The sequence below is a fragment of the Ursus maritimus genome, unplaced genomic scaffold (genome assembly GCF_017311325.1).
Source record: "Ursus maritimus isolate PB19 unplaced genomic scaffold, ASM1731132v1 scaffold_22, whole genome shotgun sequence".
Taxonomy (NCBI): domain Eukaryota; kingdom Metazoa; phylum Chordata; class Mammalia; order Carnivora; family Ursidae; genus Ursus; species Ursus maritimus.
The window spans coordinates 569,974-586,535 of NW_024424675.1; the positions used below are offsets into that span (position 1 = coordinate 569,974).

The window sequence follows — 16,562 nt, forward strand, 5'->3', positions numbered from 1 at the left end:
ATGTCTTTCCAGCCTCGTGTGGCCCTAGGACCAAGTGCCCCCCTCTCACCTTGATCACTTTTGTCAATGACCCCTCTCACTCCTAAGTTAGCAGGAATCCCCAACTGACTTCTGGTGCTGGCAACCATTTAGTCCACCGGTAGCCCCATTCTCACAGCCATTACCTTGGGTCGTCTCTGCCAGCATCCCCGCTGAAGACCTTACTCAGTTTTGGTCATCTAGTCTTTCTCCACTCAATCTCCAATGGATATTTAACAATGCTTCAGTTTCTCTACATTTTTGCACACTAGTTGTATTCCCTAACTTTTGCCAGGCACTCATGAGTCCCCACCCGATCCCCATGTCCCATTTGCAAAAGCTCATGATAAACACATCCTCTGACCTCCAGCTCCTGGAATTCCTCCTCCTCCTCCACGTCATAGGAGAGGGTGTGGATTTTGATGTCATCAGCTGAGAGGTCAATGAACTTTCCATCAGGGTACTCCAGACTCTCTTTGGTGGGCGACCGGTCCTCAATGAAGGTGGTCTCGCAACAGTCGGCAGCCACACCGTCCCCCCAAGAGCGCAGCACGCCCTCTGAGTAGAGGATGATGTTGGGTCGGAAATGGGACTCCACAGACTGCTGAAGTGTGTTGGGGTCCAGCAGTTGCTGGACCGGCTCATTCCTGCTGCCATCCAGGCTGGCTGGTGCTGTGCTGCCCACCACTCGGCAGCTCTGGTACTGTGGCGCTGGGTAAACAGACACCAGGCCATCTCTGCTCTCGGCCATGAAGTTTCTTGTGTTAATTAAGCCATTCCTCTTGCCAGCATCACTGATTTTACTGTGCACCAACATGCTCTTCTGTTCAATTATGCCATCCATGGTGTTCTCCCTCCCCAACTGGGCGTCAGGCTGGCGGGCCGCACTTCAGGGTCAAATTTGCCTCATGGGACCCATTTCTCCTAGAGGAGGAGGAAACAGAGATGAGACAAGAAAATCACACCTGAAAAAAAGCTAATCACACAGACCCTTGCTGTTTCAGCGTGCACTAGTCAGCCGATTTGCACAGAAGCTGTGCGCGCGGCGGTGGGGGGGGGGCGGTGCAGGTGATATCTAGATATTCTAGTCCTACCTATTCTACCAATTTTTAAAAGGCTCTATCAGGGCAGCCAGTCAGAGAAAGCCAGAAATTGATTACTCATATCCCTATAAAGTCTTTGCTTCCAAATAAAGGAGACTGCAGAAATTGGAACCACTGCAGCTCTAGAGAAACCTGTGATTGCCAGCAAACATCTTGAAACCCATGAGTAAATCCAATCACATTAGCATTGGGCCAGTCCACAGGGAAAATAGGCTGTAAATCTGTAATGGACTCTTCCCAGGTCCATGGCTATTCATTTGAGCAGAAAACATACACCCAAGGAAGAAAAGGTTGAAAATAATGTCCCACATAGATTTAGAAGATAAATGACAAGAAAACCCACACCATTAGTTCTGTATATAGACAAAATTCTCAAAGTATGGAAAAACTCACATGTACATTCTAATCTATGTATTAACATTAGCTCAATATTCACACATGTCTACTGGTCTTCCAACATCGTCCCAGGAATTGAACTAGAAATTCCCCTGCCTTAATGGTACTCAACTTAGAGAAACATCACATAGGGTACAATTAGAAAGCCTTCTAAATGGTTTCTCCCTAGATCACATACTTTTCTAGGGTTTTGAATGTTCAAAAAAAAGGAAGAGGAGAAAGAAAAAGATACCAAAGGTTAAGATTTTGGAGATAATGCATTTCCTTACACAGCAAAGGAAACCACCAACAAATAAAAAGACAATCTACTGAATGGGAGAAGATACTTGCAAATGATATATCTGATAAAAATATGTATCTGATAAGAGGTTAATATCCAAAATATATGAAGAACTTACACAACTCAATGCCAAACAAAACAAAACAAAATTTTATTAAAAAATCTGATTAAAAAATGGGCAGAGGACCTAAATACACATTTTTCAAAGAAGACATACAGATGGCAAGCAGACACACGAAAGATGACCAACATCACTGATCATTAGGGAAATGCAAATCAAAACCAAGGTGACCTCATACCAGTCAGAATAGCTAGTATCAAAAAGACAAGTAATAACAAGTACTGGTGAGGATGTGGAGAAAAGGAACCCTCATGCACTTTTGGTGGGAATGTAAATTGGTGCAGCCACTATGGAAAACAGTTCCTCAAAAAATTAAAGATAAAAATACCATATGATCCAAATCCAAATATTCAGGGTATTTACCCAAAGAAAATGAAAACACTAATTTGAAAATGTATATGCACCCCATATGCTTATTGCTGCATTATTTACAATAGCCAAGAATAGAAGCAACCCAAACGCTCATCAATAGATGAGTGGCTAATGAAGATGTGGTATGCATTCACACACACATATGTGTGGGTGGGTGGGTGTATACACACATATATAGTGGAATATTTCTCAGCCATAAAAGAGAATGAGATCTTGCCATTTACGGCAACATGGATGGACCAGAGCATTAGGAGATGCATCTTCCAGTAATACAATACATAAGTCATGGGGATGAAAACTACAGTAATAGTGTTGTATGGTGACAGGTGATGACTACACTCATCAAGGTGAGCACTGAGTAATGCATAGATTTGTTGAATCACTATGTTGTATGCCTAAAACTAACACAGTATGTCAACTATAGTTAAGAAACAAAAATACTGGGGTGCCTGGGTAGCGCAGTCATTAAGCGTCTGCCTTCGGCTCAGGGCATGATCCCGCCGTTCCGGGATCGAGTCCCACATCTGGCTCCTCTGCTGTGAGCCTGCTTCTTCCTCTCCCACTCCCCCTGCTTGTGTTCCCTCTCTCGCTGGCTGTCTATCTCTGTCAAATAAATAAATAAAATCTTAAAAAAAAAAAAAGAAACAAAAATACTTTAAAATTTTAAAATAAAATAATTTAAAAACATTTGAGTAATTTACCTATAAGGAAAAAAAATTAATGAGGACAACTTTTTCTCAAGATTTATAAATGCTTAGACTTTTCCTAACAACAAAAAGAATGTATTTCCTCAAGCATTTCCTCTTTGCAAGTTAGTAGCTATTACGTATGAAAACTTTTCCATCTTGGGGACTTGGAGTATTCTGGCTTTTTACAAGAGTTCAGAATTTTCTGATATCATAACTGCTTTATTTGGTGGTAGCTACAAGGATTTAAAATTTCAGACCAGCCAAGAGATAGAGAAGTCACTTTTGTGATGAACTGGAAAATAACATTTTAGTAGAATTGACAAATGACTAGTCAAACTATAGCATATGCACAGAGAGATGGTGGGTATTATTTATATGATACCGTGTCAGATTTAAGAGGTCAAAAAACACATGGCCACCTCTGCTGATGTGGAACTAGGAAATACTTAGCACTGGAGACACATTTATAATCTGAGAGCTGAAAACATGAATCAAGCTCTTTGGACAAGATCTTTTCAGCACCTGCAGCATGCAAGGCACAACATGCGTGAGCATCATCTCTGGGACTGACCATCTTCAAGGCTAGCACAACATGCTCATTGAGGTGTTTCTGGTCCAAACCCTCAACTTCTCTAATCTTGTCTTTCTACAGGGAAGCCACTCAGAATTGGGCCCTTCGTAGGGTTTGTAATTGCCAGATGTACTACCTAGCTTAGAATAATCTCTTCGAAGTGTAGTTTGGTTTCCCAGGCTGAGCTCTTTCTCCTCAAATCTGTTTTAAATATCTTACGGAAGACATGTGGTTGCATCTGTTCAAACCCCACCTCTTCAATGGAGTCGCATGCTCTTGCCCAGCCAGAGAGACCTCCCACTTTTCTTGTGTGTTCTCGGCCGCTGTGTTACAGTTTCTGTTATGGTCCCTATTGCATCCTTCTCTGCAAACATGGCAGCTGCTAACGTCAACATCCTCCTCCAGCCCTTGCCCCTGCTCCTGTCCCGGAGCTCCTTGAGACTAAAGAACCCATAGTACCTGTTCCCTTTCTAGCACCCGGTATGCAGTAAGTACTCAATGAACTGTTGAAATAAAGTCTAAAGTGTTATGTAATTAGAATAATCCCCACTTAGTGATCTCCTTGAGCTGCACAAGCCCCAAATGTGAATCTGATATTAACAGCATCTTGAGGCAGGCACAGCTTAGGTCTCTGAGGTGCTGTCCACAGTTTGACACCTAAAGTGCCAGCTGAGAACTGGCAGCATCAGCACCACCTGGAAGTTTGTTAGAAACGTGGGATCTTCAATACACCTGGAACCACTGAATCAGAATCTGCATTTTAACACCACAGAAAATGATTATTCTGAACATAAAGTTGAGGGGCCCCGTTCTATCGTATATAGTGCAACTTTTGGCCTGCTGCACTAGTTGGCTCCATCGTACAATGGATTAGTTACTATTTTTTTAAAAAAATTCTTCAAATTAACATATCAAACATTCTTAAAGAACTTTTGTTTTCTTCTTGATGTGAATTTCTCCAACTTTGAGCATCATAAGTTATAATTACATTGGAATGAAAGAGGCTAAAATCAGTGGAATCTTATCTTTATCACTTGCAGCATTCTTCAATATCTCTTTAAACACATACCAGCTTATTATATATATGTTGTATTTCACGACATAATTCCTATTAGCTCATTTCCTCAGTGTTCACTTCTACCCCCTTTTCCCTGATAGCAGATTTCCACCAGCTGGAGTTTAGCAGCTCAGAGATAACATGGAGAGAAAATGCTGCTAATCGTTGGGGTAACCCACCAGCCTTCTCCCCACGCTTTCTTGGGTCCTACCCAGTGACTGTGCTGTTCTTCCCAGGCTCCTTACAACAGATATATATTTATATAATATCACTGGTTATATTGTGTAACAAATAATACTTTGCTTATTTTGTATTTTTTTTCTCAGTCTATGATATTCAGAACCAGTGGCTGCTTCTCACTTCACCCTTTATCTGCTTTAATAGCCTCAACTCTGTCTTGGATATTACCTCCTGTTGACAAAACTCTTTCTGGGCTGCATCAATGGCTAAGCTCCCAATTATGTTCTCTGGATGAAATCTTGGAGGCTGTTTCTATGAGGTCAAATCAGTGAAAAGGTAAGCAATGGCGTAAACCACTGTAATAGTAGTTAGATAATGAGCATACCAGAAAGTCATGCCAATGTGAAACTGGATCTGATATTTCAAAATAAGCTAAAAGCAATTAAGAAAAGGATAGATATTATGAGAGCACAACACGTATCCGAACTGGGGAAAAATCAGAAGCCATGAGAATAGAAAGAGATGTGAACAGAACTTGGGGAAGAATTTGAAAGAAAGCAATTTCAGAAATCAAGGCTAAACCAGTAGGGACATAGGAGTGGAAAAGCACAGTGGGTCACACCTTAAAAGAAACATAACATGTAAATATAAAAACGTGTTAAATTTAAAAAGCATGAATATTTCAATTTATACGAAATTCTAGAGCAGACAAAGTATTGTAGAAGCAAAGGAAAGCCTGTTTGGCTCAGGGTGGGAAGGGCTCTGTCATGGACAGGGCAAGGGAAAGGTTCTCAGGTAACGCACAGTCTGCATCTTGGGGGAGCAGAGGTTCCAAAGCAAATCGAACTGTAACACTAAAGATGCGTATTTCCCTACTTGCATTTGAAATGCTGAAAACATTCTGAAAGAAAGTAACAAATATAGAATAAAGACAAAGAAAGCAGGTATGTACATAAAAGGAGACCTTAGAAAAGCAAACAAGCAATGGATAAGAGCAAATACTAAAACCATGATTTAAGAAAATTTTCCTGTAATTAATGTTGAAAGGGTACACTAAGAACCTGGGAAAACTGACCCAGAATGACCAAATCCAATAGAAATTATAGTAAATCCACCAAACTTTAAAGGAAAACAGACAAACATAAAAACACCTTTGGTTATCCAGGAATTAAAAAACAAAACAAAACAACCTGAGTCACTAAAAAGAATAAGAAAACCAGATTATCATTAGACTGTGAAGTGAGGCATGAAGATACTCATTAAAACGTGAGTTGAGGATTTTAGACCTAGTCACACTGACCTCCAAGTATAGGTAAGCTAACACAAAGAACTAGAGAATGCCATTCACAGGAGATCTTCCTATGGAACGTAAATGAATATAAGCTACACTCAAATAACCAGACAGGTGTTACTATAAGGGCTGATGGTTGCTGATGGCTGCTGGCAGCACAAAAATAAAGCGCACGGACATTACGTGCCTTCTGATGACAATGTGCGCTATCACCCATGATAAAGGAAATTTTCAGCTTTTAATGCCTGTGGGCTCTGCTCCTGGGCTCCCAGGGAAGCTATACTTTAACATTTACCAAGGTCAGATGACTTGGCAAAACCTCAAAGCATGGACTCTGTTTCTGTCCTAAGCACACATTGTACATCTGCTTTAATAAAAAAAATAACCAAAAAGGAGTATTCCAAACACAAAGATAAGAAAAACAAAAAAACCTTCCCTGGTTCCCATAAGATGAGAGTCCTACGGCCTTGCACATACGAAAAACATAAGATAAAGCCTATATTGTTCTGGAATGTCCTTTGTCATGATAATTTGTAACTCTTTACATATAAAAAAACAAAAACAAAAACATATATAGCCCTGCACCAAATGTTCCTTCCCTGGTGCACTTTTCTTCTTTGTGAAGATTGTGTATCCCAGGCAGCTGTCTTCACTTGGGTTTTGATAAAATTCCTTAACTCTCTCTTTAAAATTTTTAAAAATGTTCATTCATTTTGCGTCAACACCCACAAAAGTCTTCTTGCCAAACAAAGCAAAATGAAACAAAATACAACCTTATTTTAATAAATCTCTATATCTAACTACTAATTATAGGAAATTCAGAGGATAGGAGAACACGTCAAATGATGTCATGGTTGTACACTATATATATATATATACACACACATATATACACATTTTAAAAAATATTTTATTTATTTATTTGACAGAGAGAGTACACAAGCAGGGGGAGCTGCAGGCAGAGGGAAAGGGAAAAGAAGGGCCCCCACTGAACAGGGAGCCCGACATGGGACTTGATCCCAGGACCCTGGGATTATGACCTGAGCCGAAGTCAGATGCTTAACCGACTGAGCCACCCAGGTGCCTCCTAATTATATGTATTAATCTTATTTGGATCTAATCAAACAAATGAACTGACAGGTTATTGTGTGTACATACGTATGTATATGTCTATGTATACACACAAACACATCCATATACTTAGACAAACATATTTATGCATCAATGTCCCTATATTTATACAGATATTCACATACATTTCTATACTAGACATTGGAGAAATGAGAGCACTGGCTAGCTAGTTGATGACACTGAGGAGTTCTTATCATTTTTGTTAGGCATTGTTAATTTTTGAAGGTATATGATGAGGATTAAAAAAGAGCTACCTAAACAAAAGAGCTACCTCCTTTTAGAGCTTCATACTGAAATATATACAGATTTAATACATGATGTGGGGCGCCTGGGTGGCTCAGTCATTAAGCGTCTGCCTTCGGCTCAGGGCGTGATCCCGGAGTCCTGGGATCAAGCCCCACATCAGGCTCCTCCGCTGGGAGCCTGCTTCTTCATCTCCTACTCCCCCTGCTTGTGTTCCCTCTCTCGCTGGCTGTCTCTCTCTCTCTGTCAAATAAATAAAATCTTTAAAAAAAAAATACATAATGTGATGTCTGGGATTTGTTTAAAAATCATCTGTTTTAGCAGGAGGAGTGGGTAGCATATGCAGAAAACAAGATTGGCCATGGGCTGATAATCAGTGAAGCTGGTTGATGGGTACATGGGGTCCATCCATTGTCCACTTCTTTCTACTTTCATGTGGGTCTAAAATTTTCCATAATAAAGAGTTTTAAAAAAATCAGCAGGTGAAGGTGTATAAGAAAGATGCTGTAGGCAGAGGGAAGAGCATGAGACCAGGCAAAGGGGCAGGGATGCATGCGGGTAGTGTTGGGGCAATTCTGGCAGAAGGGAGCTAGGAGAGAAGTTGAGGTGGGGGGAGAGGCTTCATTAGGAGGATCCTGAATGCCAATGTATAGATAAACTCTACTTTAGCAATGAACATTGTGGAAGAAAGGCCCTTGAGGGGAATGTGAGGAATACAGAGGCCCTGGGTCTGTGGACAGCATGGGATTGGGTACAGGAGAAAGTGCTGCCAACACTGGGGGTCTGGCTCTGATGCACAGAGCACTCAGGGCAATGGGGAGGGACCAGTGCCCTGCAGGAACCTTTAGGGTGGCCTGAGTCAAGACAGCACTGATGACAATTCCTGGGTTTTGTGTATTTCATCCCTTTGACAAAGTGATCACAAAGAGGCAGTGTGAGCAGTGACATCAGTGGCTGGAGGGTCGCTCAACCACCAGCTCCTGGTTTGCTGCTGTCACAGCAGATGACGAGGCCTCCCTGAGGGGCCCGGGGACCCTGCTGGAAAGCATTCACTTCTCATTGTGAGTCCTTCCGACTTTTATTTAGGTTTTTATTTATTTGAGAGAGAGCACAGAGGGAGAGAGAGAAACAGACCCCCGCTGAGCAGGGAGCCCAATGCAGGGCTGGATCCCAGGACCCTGAGATCATGACCAGAGCTGAAGGCAGATGCTTAACCGACAGAGCCACACAAGCACCCCGTGATCCTTTCTCTTAAACTGAGGAGTTCCTGTGTGGGGGTGTCTGCCGAAAACAGGTGTGCTGTGCCCCTCTCACTCATTCATCACAGGTACAAGTACCACCATTCTCCTGGCTGTGGGTGGTTTTTGGTGTTTCAGCTGACATACGGGGTTTCTACCACTGAGATGGCTGTGTGCTGAGGCCATCTCCCAGAAGCCCTGGGAGAGCTTGGAGGGGCACAGTGCTCACTGCACAGCCCCCATGACCCAGGAGCACTGCACTGGGTCCCTGGGCTGGCCTCCCACCCTCGAGAGACGGGGCAGCAGGCAGCCTCACTTACTCAGTGCTGTCTCTAAGGTTCACAAGGTGAGTACTAACTGCTGCTCTTTCACTGGTTTGGAGGCAGAGTGGGATTCACCTAGGAGGAGGTGAAGGCAACAAAGCTGGCCCCAACTCCTATCGCTCATTACTCAGGTCAGAGAGACAAGGATTTACCCAAAACTGCTTCTGAACAATTCATGGAAAAATAGTTGTGAATAGCCTCCCAGATAGAGGAGCCACCTAGGAAGAAGAAACAGCCAAAATAAGCAATCATGAGGAAGGGGAGGGACACAAAGATTGGGAGCATGGCTCAGGATAGAGTTCTTGGTCCCCCTGCCCGTTTTGTCGTTGTTTTTTTGTTTGTTTGATTACTTGGTGTTTAATTCTTGGTGCTTCTGCTGCCAATAAACCAAGTTTCAAAACACTCTCCATACAGCTCATCCCTTCAAGTTTAGAAGCTATTCTCAACTTTTTATTCCTCTCCACTGTCCCCTGCAGTCACCAATTCTGTTATTGTGCCTCAGAGATGCCCCTCAGATTCAAGGCCACCCAGAAAGCCTTCCTCAGCTGGTGGTGAGACCAAGGGCTGCCAGGGCAGGGCCGCCAGGGCCTCCAAGCCAGGCAGGGCACATGGATGTCTCGGGCAGCTGCTGGCTCCTGATACCTGCTGCCTCTGTCCCTGCTGAAATGTGTTTCTATGCTGCCACTTGTAATTTTTCAAAAGATACTGCAAATAGAGATGTTTATGAAAAATCTCCCAAATTTATTTATGCTGACTCGTTTTTGTACAAAAATTATGAATGGTGCTCTCTGTGTTGACAAATACTGCTGCTCACCAAGTCCTTCCCCAGAATTGTTGGTGTGAGGGTTGGGATGACACTGGGACTTGTGATTATGTCTCTCCTGAGAGGCTCATGTGGGCCTACCATCCACACTCCAGGCTTCACGGTGGACTACAAGGCCTGGTGCCCCATGTCTCACTATACTGAAGACAAATTTATGCTCTGAACTGGCCTGTGCACGTACTCTGCCGACTGGGTCTGTCACACTCTCCTGTCCCTGCTCTCCCCTCCCTGGCTTCCTGCTAACTCCATAAGCAATCTTTGCTACCCATCACCTCCCCCATGGAGCAGTGTCCAGGTCAGGTCTCTGTGACATCACCTGCAGTGTTCTCTCTGTGATTCACCTTGGACAGGGTTTTGCCTCAACTGGTCTGTGAGCTCTTCCAGGTTAGGGATCAGCAATCCACCATCCTTGCATTTCTGAAGATGGGTCCTGGATCATCCATTGGGTCCACAAGGGCTTGACAAACACCTACCGATGTTATAGGCTACAACTGGACACTCAAATATGTGTGACAAGACCTTCACTGATGAAAACAAAACCTTCTTTATCAATTGGGAGAAATTACCTGTATAGCCACTAACCTAGAGAGGTGGGTATTTAAAGAGCTCACCTCTCTTAGACTGAATTATTGAATGCTATGGCTTTTCTTGATTTATAAATAATCTTTTCACTTAGGAAGAAGCTATTCCAGCCAGAAATTCTATATTGTAGAGGGGGGAAAGCATATTTCCATACATTTGGTGATGATTTTCATCAAGCGATTTCCTAGAACTTCCTTTGGCACAAAGAGCAAGCATTCTGTTCTCATCTAGAAAGTTTTTGCACATAAGCCAGCAGTAAACCAGCAAACTAGTCTGATCCTTCCCCCAAACAGGTAATGATTCCCATCTTTATCCCCATTTTAATTAAAGATAATGATGTCTACAGATAACAGAAGCACTGTTTTCTTGTCAGTCTGGATGTTGAAGGCTTTCTAAGCTGGACAAGCAAACACTCCCCACCCCAAGTGACAATGATCTCTCAGGGTCTGGGGTTAGAGAATCAGGCTCGGGGGGGCGGGGGGGGGAGGTGAAAGGCAGTTCTCCAGAGCAGACTATGGCCTGAGCAGAGGTGGCCTCAACTCCTAATGCAACATCACCAGAAAATTTTCAAAATGGAATTTGAACTCCCTCCCCCAAAATGAGGGAAGGAAGGAGGTCGGCATGAATCTAGCACCTGGCCTGTGGTGAGCATGTACCAGGCACTTCCATGCATCCACCTGACAGGCATTTAGTGGGCACAGGAGAAAGACTGTCTGTGAATAAGCACTAAAGTGTACTCAGTGATCTAGACAAGGAGAAGCCTGCCTTTAGAGAATACGCAAGAAACTGGGAGGAATTACCCAGGCTGGGGATTGGGTAAGAGCCTCCCATGGAGTTGTCATTAAAGATAAGATCTGAATGGTGATGAGGAGTTGGGGGTCAAAGCTGTCAAATGCTTTAGGGCTCAAGGCAGGGAACCAGCAGGACAGGGAGCAGTGCAGCTGGATAGAGCAGAGGGTTGGGAGAGACAAGAGGGTGGGGATGGTGGCGGGAGCACTGGAACCTGTCCTGACAACCTTTGGCAGCCAGTGAGGGGCAGGATGGAGAGGGAGGCCCTCCAGGTGTATCTGAGAAGGCTGGAAGTAGGAATCCCAGCTGAGGTGCTGGTGGCTGGACCTCAGGAAGGACCATGAATGGAAAGATGTGTTGAGTCCCAGAGCATGTAGGAGGCAGAGTCAACAGGCCTGAATGCTTCCTTAAATATGTACAATGAGGCTGGGGAGTGGAGAATGTGGGGATGAAGCACCCCTCCTTCTGGCCCAGCACCTGGTAGACTGAGATGCTATTGCCAAAGTAGGAAACCATGGGTGAGGGATAGGTTTGAGAAAGTAGGGGAGATGATGATGAGTTCACATACGCAAGATGAGCTAAATCTGGGTGTCCTTGCCCATGCCCTGGCTCCCACCATTCTGGGACTGATGGCACCATTTTGGCTATCACGGGCCAGGTCAGAGGGGTAAAGGTCCCGGGTGCAGCTTCAGCTAATGACAGATGGGAAGTGAATGGATGAATGCCCAGTATCTTTGTCCCTTGGTGAGACAGTCTGAGGCAGTTGTCCTGCACACTCTCTCAAGGCCTCAGCAGCCTGTTCCCCGAGTTGCCCAGAAGTTATCTTGCTGTGCAATGCACCATTTGTTGGCAACTTCCCTTCCTGTCTCACTTCCCTTCTCTCCTACTGGTGCTCTTGAATTTTTGTCTTGGAGCCTGCTTCTTGGGAAGGAACCCAAGGCATAGGACTATTGTCCAACAAGCCTGGGAAGTGCTACCACCACTTCTATAGAGAAAAGAGAACCGAGTGAGACACCTTACATATCTACAAGCTCACAAGACTATGATATTATTGAATGACTGAACTTGTTTCTCTTGTCAGAACTTGCAGAAGAGGTACCTATCTGCTTTTACAAATCTACACAGAAGCCACTGAAGGAGACAGAAGCCCTCCTAGGCCAGCCAGAGCAAAGGGTAGCATCCTGGTTTGGATGAATGTGTTTTAAAACAAAAGTTAAAAGCAGGCCTCTGGCACAGTTAATTCTCCTTGTAAATTCATAAGCCACCTTATTACAGGGATGGGGTGTGTGGGATCATTCATACGGGCTTCATGCCCTCAGTTCCCAACAGAGTGATTCCTCACTGCTAATTGATAAGTTTGCAATCTGGGGCCAGAGAGCAGTCTCAGATAGGATAATGTAAGCCTGCCCTCTAAAAGATGGATTCTCTCACAAGTTGGGAATCAATTAGGTTTTCTGCTCTCTAACACACAGGGTAAGACTAATTTACCAACTCTCTTCGCCAAGAAGATGAATGCCTGCAGTGGCCTCAGGGATTCAGGGGTCATGTCTCTTGTGCTGTCTTTCAAATTCTACAAGGTCCTAAATCCTCACTGTAAATGGTCTAAATACAAACAGGATACTTCAGTGAGGGAGAAGAATAGGTGGGATTTGAACCCAGGGGTATCAGACTCTGGCTTATGGTCTCCTCACTCAGCTGGAGTCACGGTGACACATCACCTGAAAAGCTGGGAAGCACGTCAGACTGTGGGCCTGCACCACCAGCTCTCACATCCAAAAGCAGGAGGTATTTCAGGAAGATCCCGATTCCATTGCTCTCTCTTTTTTTTTTTCATTAGTAGTTTTATTCATTTTTTAAAATAACAGCGTTATTCAGATATACTGCACGCTATAAAATTCACCTAACTTTTTTTTTTTTTTAAAGATTTTATTCATTTGACAGAGAGAGAGACAGCCAGCGAGAGAGGGAACACAAGCAGGGGGAGTGGGAGAGGAAAAAGCAGGCTCACAGAGGAAGAGCCTGATGTGGGGCTCGATCCCACAACACCAGGATCACGCCCTGAGCCGAACACAGACGCTTAACCTCTGTGCCACCCAGGCGCCCCCAAATTCACCTAACTTTTGAAGTGCACAATTCTTTTTTTTTTTTTTTTTTGTGAATGCCTTTTTTTTTTTTTTTTAAGATTTATTTATTTATTTGACAGAGATAGAGACAGGCAGCGAGAGAGGGAACACAAGCAGGGGGAGTGGGAGAGGAAGAAGCAGGCTCATAGCAGAGGAGCCTGATGTGGGGCTCCATCCCATAACACCGGGATCACGCCCTGAGCCGAAGGCAGGCGCTTAACCGCTGTGCCACCCAGGCGCCCCTGAAGTGCACAATTCTGAGGGCTGTAGTATATTCGCAGAGTCGTGCAATCCTCACTGTTATCTAATTCCAGAACATTTTCATCATTTCATAGCCGGTAGGCTGCCACTCCCCACTCCTCCCTTCCCTAGCCCCTGCCAACCACTGATCTACCTTCTGTCTCTATGGATTTGATTATTCTGGACATTTTACGTAAATGGAATCATACAATATGTGGTATTTTTGCCTGCCTTCTTCCACTTTGCATGACATTTTCAATGTTGTTGTATGTATCAAAACTTCACCCCTTCTTACAGCGGAATAATAATCCGTTTTAGGAATATACTGCATTTTGTTTACTGCTTTCACTGGGGGATAGTTGTTACCACTGGACTCCTATGTTATATTCGGATAACTACGATGGCTCTCTCTTGTAATGGTTGAAAAAATAGTACATTCTTTTTCTGGCAAATATATCGTAAGAATGAAATTGTCTTAAAAACAAAACAAAGCAAAACAAAATCTCAGTCTGCACCACAGTCTACTCCTCTGGGGTGAGGAAAAGGCATTTCACATATGGCTGGGAAAACCGAAGACGTTTGCTAAGCAGAGGCGGGGTCTCTCAAACATTAGCTGGACCAGAGAAGCCTCACTAGCAGGCAGGCCATGTGACCTGCTGATGGCGAAAATACTGCAGGCTAAGCCTGCCGCCTCCTTGTGAAATAGAACACTCAGACACCCAAACGTAGCAGATGCTTTGGTGTATCTGAGTTTCAAATCAGAATAGGCAGCCCATGCTGCAGCCAAAGCCTCCACCTTCCTCACTAAGAACAGGATCTGAGCAATTTTATGTTCTATCTGCTTCTAGCCCATACAACGTACACCCTTTTTAAAGAATCCTAGCACGGAATTATGTATTATGTATATGTAATTATGTATTATGTAATTATGTATAATCCCACCAGGAATTATGTATTATGAATATGGTAGAATTACACATGGACCTATCCATGGAGAAATTGAGATTATACATTACAGGATGCATTTTTCTCAAACTTGTGTCTATGTTTAATAGATGCTTTGTTCTGAGGAATAACTAGAAAAAATCAAATGTAAGTTTTGGGAACCAGTGTCGTAAGTAGAGTGATTTCCAAACAGGCATGCACACAGAAGTAAAGACAAATGGAAGTACTCTGTCTCATATTTTTCTTTTTTCTGAGTCTGTAAACAATTCTAGATTTTTAATAATTCTGTCTCCTGCCCCACCGTCCAGCCACACACCCTTCCCACAGGAAGATTTAAAGATCTGCACTGTTGGGTTTAGGATTTGTTTAGTGTGAAGTAGAAGGAATTTTACAAAGTCGTATCTAATATCCGTACCTCCGTGGCTGATGAACAACCTTATATGTCACAGATTTTGTGTAGTAACAGTTAAATTTAACACATAAAACAACCTTTAGAGCAGCATCTCCAAGTAGAAATAGAACAGAGCAAACCATGCAACTGATGTGGAAAATTCACTCATTAGCAGATTAGTTTAGCCAGAATGCTTGGGATGTGTGACAGGCATGGATTGCTCCTAACACTTTTAATCCCTTCTCATACGGCTCAATTAAGGAAACCATTAGGGCATCAGGTGTTAGGTCTTCCCTAAACCCCAACACTGTTAGATGCCTTTTGTGTAAACAGAAATACTGCCTCCTGCTAAGCAAATGATGTATGTGTTTCCACCAGTGCCCAAGTGTTGAGAGAAAAGAGCTGCTTGCAAATCCTCATTAAAACAATTAAAATTTGCCTTTGGCAGAAACACATAGAAAAGCCTGTGATTTGGCAGTGGAGACAGTTAATGAAGCATTCAGAACCAGATCAGTTATTGTTATTTAACATTTAAATGGCACATTATAATTGCAAAATGCTGCATCATCGAACTCATCACTTTTGGTAACCTGGGACTTCCTGTGCACAGGCCAATCCAAACTTCTGCTAGTGAAAGAGGCTTTGTCACAGTACCTCCAGGAAAGAGTCCACAGGAATTCTAAATCTGATTCATTAATGATCATAGAAGTGCAGAGGAAATGCCGTGATATCGGAAATAAGAAAACCTGTGTATTAAGGCCATTGCTGCCATAAAGGTTATGCCAACTTGCCTTAACTTTGTGAGTGAGTCTCCATCTCAGTTTTAAGGAAGATGTTAAAGGAAGGTGGATTCTTCACCAATAGCATCTACATGTCCACCTCTACCAGTTCCACCACATTTATCACCTTTAGTAATGTCATCATCCTATAATCACTACCACTACCTTCATCACCACTACCTTCACCACCGTAATCACCTCCATCACTACCATCACCACCACCACTACTATCATCACCACCAGCACCATCACCACCACCACCACCATCATCACCACCAGCACCAGCACCACCACCACCATCATCACCACCAGCACCATCATCACCACGACCACCACCAGCAGCAGCATCACCACCACCATCTCCATCACCACCATCACCACTACCACCTTCACCATCTTCACACCACCATCATCATCACCACCATCATCTCCATCACTACCATCAACACCACCATCATCATGACCACTGCCATCACCACCACCATTATCATCACCACTACCGCCATCACTACCATCACCTCCATCACTTTTATCAACAATACCACAACCACTATCATCACCACATCACCATCATCAGCATCATCATCACCACCATCATCTCCATCCCCACCATACCACTACCACCTTTACCATCATCACCACCACCACCACCATCACCCACCACTACCATCACAATGACTGCCATCACCACCACTGTAACCATCATAACCACCATCATAACCACCACCATCACTGCCACCACCATCACCATCATCATCACCATCAGCATTATCATCACCACCATCATCTCCATCACCACTCATCACCACTACCTTCACCATCATCACCACTACCATTATTTCCAACCACCACTATCATTGCCACCACCATCACCATC

At 43.6% G+C, this 16,562-nt stretch overlaps 1 protein-coding gene across 1 annotated transcript in view; it reads right to left on the minus strand.

Annotated features, from left to right (window-relative positions):
* The window catches only part of LOC121104643 (synapse differentiation-inducing gene protein 1-like), an 82,147-nt gene that overhangs the window by 1,213 nt on the left and 64,372 nt on the right, over positions 1-16,562 (minus strand). Inside the window, exon 2 of the mRNA XM_040638652.1 lies at positions 383-942. Coding sequence (XP_040494586.1) covers positions 383-862 — 480 coding nt within the window. The 5' untranslated portion in view covers positions 863-942. The remainder of the gene's footprint in view (positions 1-382; positions 943-16,562) is intronic.